The sequence below is a fragment of the Cynocephalus volans genome, chromosome 8 (assembly GCF_027409185.1).
Source record: "Cynocephalus volans isolate mCynVol1 chromosome 8, mCynVol1.pri, whole genome shotgun sequence".
Lineage (NCBI taxonomy): Eukaryota > Metazoa > Chordata > Mammalia > Dermoptera > Cynocephalidae > Cynocephalus > Cynocephalus volans.
In genome coordinates, this window is record NC_084467.1 from 129,063,354 (window position 1) to 129,075,453 (window position 12,100).

General features: G+C 35.6%; 1 protein-coding gene across 1 annotated transcript in view; it reads left to right on the top strand.

The window, feature by feature from the left end:
- Window positions 1–12,100, top strand: part of DNM3 (dynamin 3) — a 483,214-nt gene that overhangs the window by 464,281 nt on the left and 6,833 nt on the right. Inside the window, exon 20 of the mRNA XM_063105911.1 lies at window positions 4,895–5,059. Within this exon, the coding sequence (XP_062961981.1) occupies window positions 4,895–5,059 (165 nt within the window). The remainder of the gene's footprint in view (window positions 1–4,894; window positions 5,060–12,100) is intronic.

Sequence of the window (12,100 nt, forward strand, 5' to 3'; positions counted from 1 at the left end):
TGTGTTTTTAGACTTCATCTCTCTCACAGTCCACCTCAGACACCAAATAAATATCTGTTGAGCGAATCAATAAAATACCTGTCATAAAGTGCCAGACTCTAGCCTAGACTACCCTCAGAGGATTTCTGGAGCATGTTTCTCACATAGTTTTTTACACGTTTGGTTGCATACCTTTCTAGCCTCAGCAGATTAGAAGTGAATGATTGCGAGTGGGGAAAGTTTTCAGTGAATACATTCTGGATAATGTGGGACTGGAAAACTTGAAGTTACATTACCATGGTAACACTATTTTCATAACGATGACCTGATTCACTAAGAAAAAGTTAAAATTTTCTGCTCTTTGTGTAAGGTAGTGGAGAAATGTATAATAATAATTGATGCTTAAAAAGGGGCAAGCTTTGGTTATCTGGAAAAATCACTTGTGTAGATCTACAGATTATTGTTCAGTCCTCTCCACTGGTGAGAAGAGATGCCGCAACCCCCATTAGCTCTATAGTATTTTATGTACATACACTGTATTACTGCCAGGATATTTTCTATTATTTCACTTTAAAAGAGTTGAAGTCACCAGCCTTATTTAGATGGTTTCAATGGCGCTGAAACAAGCCTGTGACATAATTAAATAAGAAATTTAAGGAAAGGGAAAGACAAACAAAACACATGAAAAATAGTCATTCCAAAAAAAAGGGGCCCAGAGCTTCTACAATAAATGCTTCAAGGTGTGGTGGGAATTCCTTCTGATTCAACACTTTCATTCCCCCACTTGCTAAAGTGTAAGCCTTTAAAAGAAAGCTTTTGAATTAAAATTTTGTAAAACAGACTGTTTCCTAAATGGTGTGCAAATAATTTTATAAGAAAATAAGTTATGATCATTTTTATAAACAACTCCGCATCTAACAATGCTGGCTGTTATTTTTTGTTGTTTCAATTGAATTAGATTTCTCAAAAGCTATTTAGAAAACAAATCACCATAGGAAGGCCTGTCCATTGTATCTTTCAGAAGAAAGCTGGTTTCTACAATATTATTCACATTTTGTAAACAGCATCAATGAACCTGCACATAAAAGGTTAAATGTTTTCAGACCATTCGTTTTTGCCTCAAAGATCAGAGACAAATTACTATTTTTATTTTACATTCCCTTGATGAGGATAATGATAAACAGCTGTCACTTCAGTGCTTCGACTGCAAAGAATCCCACTGCAATCCTATAATTTAAACAAAGAAAAAATACATAGTCATACACAGTATACATACAGAAAAGAGCACAATAGAGAATTTGGTTAGAACTGGGGTTAGAGAAAAGCGAGTGTTTGCTCTCTGCAATTACTCATTTAAAAGAAAAAATTCATCTATATACATGTTTTTCCATTCATCTTAGACATATTAGAAGGGGCAATTACTGCTCTCTCTTTCTGAAATCAGAAAAGAAATCAAATTTGCATTCTGAAGTCTGTGACTCCCCACGACGTCTGCTGTATTATGAGAATTGTTAAGATTTGCATGTGACCATGTGTCCACTAGTGTTTCCAAAAGCTATGGAGAATTTTAAATTGTTTTACTGGTTATTTTGGAAGGCCTCTTTTTTTGTTGTTAATGTTGAAAATTAAGCTAGTGTTCTCCATTCACTCTGACACTTTGCTTATTAATTGCATCTGGTTTCAAAAAGTGAAAGTCAGTGTCTTTTGCATATTTTGATATGCAAAAAAGCAAAGTAGGGGTAAATGTTAAGAATGATGCAAAATATGGAAATACAATGTTTCTATATGAAAATGTGAATGGTGAAATAATTTTGCTGGTGTTTCATATTCCTGGAGATTCATTTAACATATGCTATTTATTCTGCTTTTCTTTTAGCTCAGTCATTTTTTACAAATATAAGTACATCGATGATATCTGTTTTACATTTATTATTTTATCTATAAAACTAACTTGATATACGCATATTAAGGATGTTGCATTGTTTCATAATACTTTCTGGGTTTTTATGTCTAAAGAAAAGAAATTGGTTTAAAATCATATTCATCTTTTATTGAATGAATTTCAGCTCTCAGAGCCTCAATGTGTTATTCTGGAGGTTGGCAATAACAATGGTACCTACGTGCTAAGGTTGTGGTGCACATCTTCTACATAAAGTGCTTAGCACAGTACCTGGAACACAGCAAGTGCTCAATAAATGTTTCTGGGAAAGGCAATAGGTTGATGCCAAAATGCCATCACCCTCTACTGCTAAATACAATAGCAAAATCCAAGAATGTTTTAGACCAGAGAGATAAACTGAATTGTATTCATTATGGAGATTTATATTGCTTTGTATAGAAGATGTTTTCTTCACAAAGCTGTAGGTCACCTGTTCTCATTTATATACATAACTTCATAATAATTTTATCATCCTCATTATTACCAAGTAGTAGTGGATCCTAACTCATCAACTTGGGGTTCCCCTGGTCTCCAGTTTCTCTAACAAGTAGGTATTCCTGGAGACCCTGAAATGCACTGGAGAGACTTCCTTGACTTTGGCAAACTTGTTTGTAGTATTAATGCCTCCTCCTTCTCCTCCTCCTGTGCACCAACCTCTGTGCTAGATGCTGAGAAGTGACAGTGAACAAGATCCTAAGTCTAGTAAGGAGAGAAGCATAAAACTAAGATGGATATTAGAATAATAAAAGTGAGTACAGGCACAGGTATAGAGCAGAGGAGGGTGTGTGGAGGGCCTGAGGGCCATCAGGAGCTTGTCTAGGAGAGGTGATGGTGAAGCAGGGCTTTGAAAGATGAAAAGTCTTCACAGGAGGGCAAAGGGTGGTGGGAAGAGGAGAGTCCAGGAAAGGGGAATAGCTTGGACAAAGCACGGAGGTGTAAAAATATGTACAGTTTGGCATTTTTATATTGCTTGAGTTGAAAATGTTTTAAGCTCAGATTTTTCATCTTAAATTTCTATCACATGTGTTCAGAATCAGATAGCTCTTATTCCATGAATATTCAGAAAGGAAGGAAAGAAACTAACATTTATGGAGCACCCATGAAGCCCTCCACTAGGTCATTTCATATACATCATCTCATTTAGCTGCCACTAGTTTTCCAGGTAAGTATATACCCATTTCAGAGATGAGGAAGCTGAGTCTCAGTCACATAAGGTAACTGAAGTGTGGCCACACAACCAGTACAATAGAGCCTGAATTTGAACCTAAAAGTTTCACTTTCAAATCAATACCTTTAATGTGGCATCACAATTACCACTGACTCTTAAAATTTTGGTGCAGTGTGAAATGCACTTGGAGATTTAGAGTGGTTTTTATGGGGCAGAAAGAGATTTCAGAACATGATTGTTTTTTTCCTCTGCCACGGCTGACCTTTCCTCTATCATTTTACCAACTTTGTGGTCTTAGCTGTCTACCTATTTATCCCAGGTCCTATTGTGCCTATAGCATAAATTAGTAAACTTAAAGAACTATGTAAGACTTGATTTAATTCTTTCTTTCAGTGAACAAAGACCATTTTAAAAGAAATGGTGTAGGGGAACAACTGTCCTTTTTGAATCTTCCAATTCTCTACCTTGCTACTGTGGCAGTAAAATGCCTCAGAAATGTCCTCATACTATTACCCAGAGGCATGGGCCATGCTATCAGGAAAATGACTATTGTTTGTTAGAGTGAGCATATATTATTTTAATATTTTTTTAAATGTTAGCTATTTCTAAGTGAGAGAAGCCTATATAAATGACTAGAACCGATTTTTATCTTTGTTACTGTTGATTTTGTGGCTTATAAATATGTCTTTTACAAATGCATATTGATTCAAAGGAAAAGCTTGTCATTTATAGATCCAGTTAAGCTCTTTAGCACAGCTCTTTGCCTAGAACTGATTGGATGATTGAAAACCTGGCAGATCAAAGTATGTACATTTCCAAAGAAAAGTACTTCATGTCCACATTGGAGGCAATAAATTATTTCCCCTTTTTACTTGTAATTAAATCTTTTCAAATGCTAGAAAGTAGCCAGACCACTAACAATATCTGTATCATGTTCTGGGGCTTAGATGGTTCAACCTGACTTGAAATGGAGACCATTTGTTCTAAATTGATTTCAATGCCAAGCCAATAGGTCAACGCTTAATGATGAAGATGCCATTCCAGCCCAAACTCTGGTGGATAAGCCAGAATTAATTAACTCAAGTCCCATAGTATAGAAAACAGATGCTTCTCTCATGCTGCACAAATAAATTCTTTGTGTATAGATGTGTTCTGCTTTATTCAAAGAATAACAAGTTGGAAGTTAAAATTGTACGTTTTTCACAATGGAGCCAGCTTTTAATAGTGATGACAGAAGCATGAATTTACATAACAAATTCCAGCAACTGCATGGGAAAATGAAGTATCTTCTATATCTCTTACTTTGGCTCCAGGCCAGTCCTAAAAGATTTAGGTTTGAATCTGGGCTGATCCAAATGCTGATCCATTCCAGAGCAGAGTAGAAGTGCCAGAACAACCCCAAGGTTATTTCTAATCTATAGAATCCCTGGAGACTCCTCCCAGAGGTTTACATCTGCATCATGTGTTTGGATTCAGTTGTTTGGCCAGCTTGCAAATGGTTTAAGATTAGATTATTCTCTGGAGGTATGTTGTTAGGTGCACTGTTTATTCGGTTATTCATCTCAACATTCATTCAGAATTATAATACTTACTTTTCCTAGAATGTGGCAGGCTAGAAGTGGGATAATAACTGTGAGGTTCTGGTCTCTTTTCAGAATTAATGGAGGGATGATAAGATAAAAATGTAAGTTACGATCTAGTGGTATAAACTTCAAATAAACTAAGCAGAAGTTGATCATCTGATAATGTCTGGTATTTTTTTCTTCTGAGTGAATGTGAGATGATCTGTTTTGTTTTCTTTCTGTTAGACTGAAAATGATGAGAATGGCCAAGCCGAAAACTTTTCCATGGACCCACAATTGGAGAGGCAAGTGGAGACCATTCGCAATCTTGTGGACTCCTACATGTCTATTATCAACAAATGTATCCGAGACCTGATTCCAAAAACGATAATGCACCTTATGATCAATAATGTAAGTGATTATACACTGTCTCCTTTTAACTTCTGACCCATCCTGCTGTGGAAATTGTGCACATTCTCTTCAGCTTCTTTGTGATATATTTTGGACAGTTGAAATATTTGTACCTATTACCCAGGTTCAACATTTTTCATTACAAGTGGTTACTGACCAGTGAAAGAGAATTTAGAAAAGAACACTTAGAACTTCTGGCTTTAGTACTGAGGTGTTCCCCATTGGCTCTCTGCTAGAAGGGTGTGAATTTGCTCACAATAAAGCAGAGCAAAAACAGCATAGCCATGGTCCTGGTATAAATTAATTGCAAAACCAGCAATAAAACCAGATGTTCTGGCTCCTAGACCTTGAGATTAAAGTCAAAGAATATATTTTTTCCAAACACACACATATATTATCATATGTTAATGTGATTATTTTCATCTTCTAAAAACTATGGAATGCTATTTTAATATGGGAAAGGGCTTCTTGCCTTATTCCCTTGGATACAACGTTAGTTAACTTTGCTTTTCTAAGGTAAGGAAGATATAACCATGAATCTCAATGGATCCTGCTGGACTAGCCATCAATGGGTCTATATTGTCCAGAATCTCTCCCTTCTCATGGTTATTTATTGTAGTCAAGATGTGATACTCAAATTATATGGTCTAGTTTGGTTCTTTTGGTAGTTAACTTTTTAAAGTTCAAATAATACCCCAAGTTATTTGAGAAATTATCTCTTAGATAAGAGATATTATAGGGTGTTTTATAGAGAGCTTTTCTGAATCTTGGCAAGTGAGATACCAACAATTTTATTCCTAGTTGTCTTCTAAGGATATATTTTTACTTAAACCAATGATATATAATGAGTATTGTTTGTAAGATATCAAAATTAGATAGCAAAGTAGAGAAAAAGGGCCCAAACTAAAATTCAGGAGAAACCTCAGTTCTAAACCTGGTTCTGCTACAGACTGTTGACCTAAGATGGGTCACTTAATGTCTGTGTATCTCTTTCTTCCATATATAAAATACTAATGATAGTAAGTCTGACTCAGGGATTTGTTCCAGAAAATAGTATATAAAAAAGTACTATGAAAAATATAATTGTAAGAAATTAATGTGGTTGCCTTATTCATATTTCAAGATTAATTTCAATTTTTATTTCTAACTATGACAATCCCTTCATTGTCCATGATCTTTGCGTTTCTTGACTGTAAGAAACCCCAAGTACTAATGTGAACAATCTTGTTTTCAATTAACTCTATTTTCATATACAAAACATTTCATTTTTTCAAACAAAGTTAGTAGGATGCTTTGAAGTATGAGTAGCAGGTAAGCAATAAATTGGAAATATGGAAACTATGAATTGCATTCTTAAGCTTGATCAATGTGTGACCTGAAGCAAATCATTTAGCCCCTCTGAATTGAAATCAGTCACTCTGAAACCACATTAAGGACACCAAGGTACCTCCCAGAACTGTCAGAGAATAAAATAAATGTGGCTGTAAGCCATTTTAAAAAATATAAAGTACTAAACAAATAGTCTGCGTATTTTTAAAATTACCCTCTTAACTTTTATTTAAATGAATTCAGGTTGTTTTGCTGTGGTATATCCAGGCACTTGCTTATTTAAACATTTTCCTGATTAGGGATCATTTATCTTTTCACTGTTTTACCGAGAGTCATTAGCACTGCCATCAGTTCAAACACTGCTTTGCTCTGCACTGTATTAAATCATCAGCACAGGAAATAGCACTTCCTGTCTACAGCTGTGAGGAGTAGTTTGACGCAAATTAGTTGAAAGGAAGAAAAAATCTATTACAATCTATCCCGCTTTCACCTTCTCAAGAAACACACACACACACAAAGAAATGTAGGGGTAATTCCCTTCACTCCTCACTGGCGTGGTTGCTTGCTGTAATGAAATGGCTAAACCCACCTACAGGATACTATCATTGGAGGTAAAGCTGTTAGTTGTCTTGAGAGAGACTTCACTCACACAGGAGTCACGAGAAAGGAGACTTAAATTAACATCTGATCTCCAAGGTCAGAATCAGAGACTAATAGGAATGTGGAGAAAGCAAAAGTAACATGTAATGCTGAATTCTTATGAAATTATGGTTATCTTTGTTCAAAATTTAACTTTTGTATCTACCAGAAACTAGTTTTACATAGCTAGAATGACTGCTCTTCTTGAGTATTATTTTATTTGCTTTTTTTCACTATATACAAAGGTACTTCAAAAAATTCATGGGAAGATTCGTATGATCTTTTAATTCTATTTTTCATGAACTTTCTGAAGGACCCTCGTATATAAAAAGGTCTAGTTTTGTATATCTGTAATATATATTATATATTTTAAAATTATATGTACATAATTCTATATATGTAAAAATATATATCTCCTTTTTAAAATGTACTCATATTTTCATGGCATTTTATTGTGCAGAATGCCCAGGCCCTTTTGTTCATCCCGAATGTCCTGCTGAGTACAAGGAAACGGAAACACAGTGAATACCCAGCCCTGTGCCATGCATATGTGCTGTTTTTTATTTGATTTAGTAAAGAGATCTCCAAGTGAGAGAATTAATAATTGAATTGCAACTAGAAAACTAATAGTTAACTCCCAATTCTGCTGCTTTTATAAATGGTTTTGGGTGAAAAAAGCTAGTTGCTCCAGAACCAGTAAATGCCTAAAACCAGGTCCTCTATTTCTTCCTGGTCTATCGAACGTGGCGTTGTGGCCTTTCCTCTTTGAAATGGGAAGGGCTACCCGGCCTCCTGAAAAAAGAATATGTTTCAGCCAACTTTCATAAAGTTCAGAATTTGGTGGGCAGTTTCCTTTGAAAGTTTACATTAAGTGTTCTGCCACTCAAGTCTCCATATGGAATTGTTTAAGAAGTTTAAAGCCCAGCAATAAATGCCTTGCCTCAGACATACTGTAAGCCTTTGTCTATTGAAATGCAGCAGCTGTTTCATTACTTACACATACCAGGTAACAGCAGCACAAAGAAATAGCAAGTTTATGACAGGAGGCCATTCTGGACAGACCATAGTCAAGCAGCAGAGTTTTGTTCAGGACGTGAGAGCTAACACACACCTAACAGCCCATGGCAAGTTCATTGTGACGGCCTCTTCTCCGCAGATGTAGGAAGTAGATGAAGCTTTATTCTAAAAATGTGTGTGGCAAAGTGGCACATAACTGTGTTTGAACCTGTCAGACAACTGCCTGCTAGATACCCGTTATTTTCCCCAGCTTGTAAATGAAGAACTTGAGGCTCCAAGAAGTTAAGTGACTGGCCCAAGATCACACAGCTGCGAGTGGTTGAGACGAGCTTGCATCCAGGTCTTCTTACTCATGGTCAGATGGTCTCTCCACTTCAGCATCAGAAAATGCATATGACGAGGTTAGGAAAACTCAAGGTCAACCTCTCCAACTAGAAGGCTCTCACCCCCACAGGATACACACAGGCTATCTTCCCAAAGGATTAATTTCACTTGAAGATTTCATTAGGGTTTGTTTGAATATGAGAAACAATGTTTTAAATCTTAACCAGTATCCAAACAAACCTAGATAATACCAAATGTAAAAGTTTTTATGAATTTTTTAAAAGACCAAATGTGAAACCTAGAGGCGCTTCACACTTGGAGAGTGTGCCACAGCCTGTGCCCCTGGACCCGTGGAGGTCCACATTCACTCTCCTTGGCTATTGGCACTTTGGGGGAAAATTAGTAATGTGCACTAGTTTCAAAACTTACTCTAACTTTAATTTGTATGAGGTAAAATGTTATTTTATTTTATTTTATTTTTTAAATTTAACTTAATTTAATTTTACTTCTCAAAATACATCATACTTGTTCATTATTTGAGAGGAAAGTACATCTTAAATACCAAAGAGCTTTATTCTGGTATTTAGAGGATTGGTTTTTGTCCACAAAATTCAGCAGGCTGCTCAAGCTGAGGATCGTGAACAGGACCCCAAAAGTGCTTCTCTGCTCTCTCCCACCCCCACCCTCCTGCCATCACTCCCCACCAGGGGTAACAGTCTCCTGATTTCTTATACCATTGATTAGTTTTACCTGTTTTTGAACTTTGGGATTATATAATGTGTGCCTTTTTCTGTCTATTTTTTTTTTTTTTTTATTCAATGTTATGTTCGTGAGTCAAACGATGTTACTTTTTGAAGAAGGAAAGTTTCCTTGTCTTTAACAAGAGTGAATCTCTGGGAAAAGGAAAGGAGGCTTACATAGATATGAGAGAATTGTGAGATTTCAAAGGATCACAAAATTCTAACTAAGCCACCCTCCTGCCAAAAAAAAACACTTAACAAAATTAAACTTCTCAAATTTTATATTTGGATAATGTGAATAAGAGATATCACTGTGTCCTGTACTGTGACCCTCCCATCTAGAAACAAAGAGATTTTAAGGAAATGGCCTCCTTGATAACTAAACTGTATGAAACCTCTAAAAATGTCTCTTCTATTTGTGAAGGCTTTAAAATGGTCTTAGTCATAACAAAGAAGGTTTAAGATACAGAAGTATTTCAGGTTGCTAGAGAAGGGTTAAAGTAAGAAAGAGAGGAAAACATGTGGAACGTTTTTAATGACCTCACATTCCTTTACACTGAGCAGAGCAACATGGTGCAGTAATGCCTGTTTATCTAGCCTGGAGAGTTTGAGCTGGAATGAGGCTTTGTGTGTGAGAATTTTTGTGAACCATGCAAAAATGTATAGCTTATAAGGTGTTATAATTAAAAGCATAAATGTGATTTCAAATCTCACATCCAAGTACAATTAGTTATGTTCTGTGAGGTGTTTTCTAAATGCTATCATCTAAAAGGGATCCACTTGGCCTCTAGCTGTGGTACAGAATCTTTGATTTAAATATTTGTACCACTGACATATAAACTGCTTAGAAAGTCCCTGAAGTGTCTGGAAACTCCCTAAAGTCCCCCCTACCTTTGTTCTAAACTCCTTTTGTAGCATCACAAAGCTAGGCTAGCAGGAGGAGAGTAATAGAGTTTTTCTAAAATTTTGCTTAAATGTGAAATAAAATGTTAACCTAAGCTCCATCACTCAATAACTGCACTGTTGCAATAGCTTTCTGTTATTCTCCTGTGTCTATGCACCTAGTGCCAAATTAGCCCATATATAGTAAAAGGAATAGCTTTTGTTTATTGAGCACTACCTGTATGCTAGGCAACTTATATTCATTCTTTCACATAATTCTCCCAGCAACATTTGAGGTAGCTACTATCATTATCCCTATTTTGTTGATGAGGAACCTGAGACTCAAAAAGGTTATTTGCTCAAGAATAGTAAGTGTCAGAGCTAGGACTCAAATCCAGAGCTGTCTGGTTCCAAAGCCTATGTTCTTAACCTATTCTGCTGTATCGACACTATCTCTCTCATGCTAGTAATACTCATATTACTTCAGAACATTGCCAAAGCTTTTGGATAGCAGGAAAGTTTTAGTGTGTAACATTTTGATGTGGAAGATTCAAGGCAGATCTTTGATTAGAATGCTAAAACAGGCTCTTATTATTTTATTTTGTGGTTTGTTTGACAGTTGATGCTTAACTAAGATCTGCTTTAAATCTATGCTTGGAAAAATCTTCTTTTAAATTGTGTTTAACAGATTCTAAGTGATACTCCAGTAAGATGCAAAGCTTCAAAAGAGCTTAACCCAACTGATGGTTAATGCCAGGAAAATTGTCTGGTTTTGAATTTTGAATTGCACCATCTATCCAATCGCATATACATACCCAACAATGGAAGATTTGTGCAAATGTTCATGACTCCTTGGGTAACTGCAAGTGTGTTTAGAATTGAATAAATCTTCAAGGAGGGGAATGAAATATTTCTAAAGCCAAATTTACTGCCTTTCCTCTACATTTACCTTTCTTTCTTGTCATTTGAATATCTATTCTACTCACCCAAATGTCAACGCTTGAATTGTCTGCTTGTTTGTTTCTTCCTCGCCCTTCACAACAAATAGCACTATGTTCGGTTGATTTTTCCTTTATAATGTTATTTATATATACCCACATTTTCTGTTCCACTGAAACATTGCTTAATTAAATCCTTATCATCTCATGAATAACCTACAATAGCCTCGTAACAGATTTATTTATCTCTACAACCACCCTTGCAAATTTTTTTCAATCACAGCCAGATTAATTTTCCTAAAATTAAAACTCTCTTTTATTGTTTTACTTATTTGCTTAAAAGCTTTCCATGGCTCCCTGTTGCCAAGTAGATAAAGTTCAAACACTTTTCCCTGGCATTCAAGGCCTTTCCATCTGCCCCAGGTTTCCTGGCCAGATTCACCTTTCACAGCCATCATACATAAACCTTCTACTCCACAGATAGTTCTCTGAATATATCTTGGATATTAGATTACTTCTACATTTGAATCACTCTTGGTTTACAAAATGTGTGCAGGGAACACTTTTTATTTCACTACAGTGAAGCGTGATTTAGCTTATATTATTAGTATAATTATAAGTTTTGATATCTTTAAAAAATAATAAAGCTATGCATTTTAGATGCTTGCCATCTCTGAGTTACAAATTTAACTACAGCCCAGAAAGTTTGAGCATCTGACAGGTGTTCTGTTGTCTGTATAATTTGTAACAAATATACTTGTCTTTGACCTTTCTTAGAGATATCCAGTGAGTCTAGATAAGAGTTAGCTTTCTCATGCAACAAAGAAACTGAGAAATCCAATTTTTCTAGGCTTAAGTTAATTGACATACTTACTACACCACTCTAAAATAACGATCCTTAAATATAAATTGTCTTTTCTAAGCACTCAATCACAGTAGGATCATGGATTATAGAATGAATGCTCGACTTCAAGTTAGATTTTGGATTCAACTTAATGCTGTGTGAATTTGGACAAGTTACTTCAATTCTCTGAATTTGTTTCTGCGTCTGTAAAATTGGAATAATACATGTTTCATCGGTATGTGGTGAGAATTAGATCATATAACTTGTGAAGGCACTTGAGACATACCATATTTTATTGATCTTCACATTCACTTTTTTCATATTTAAT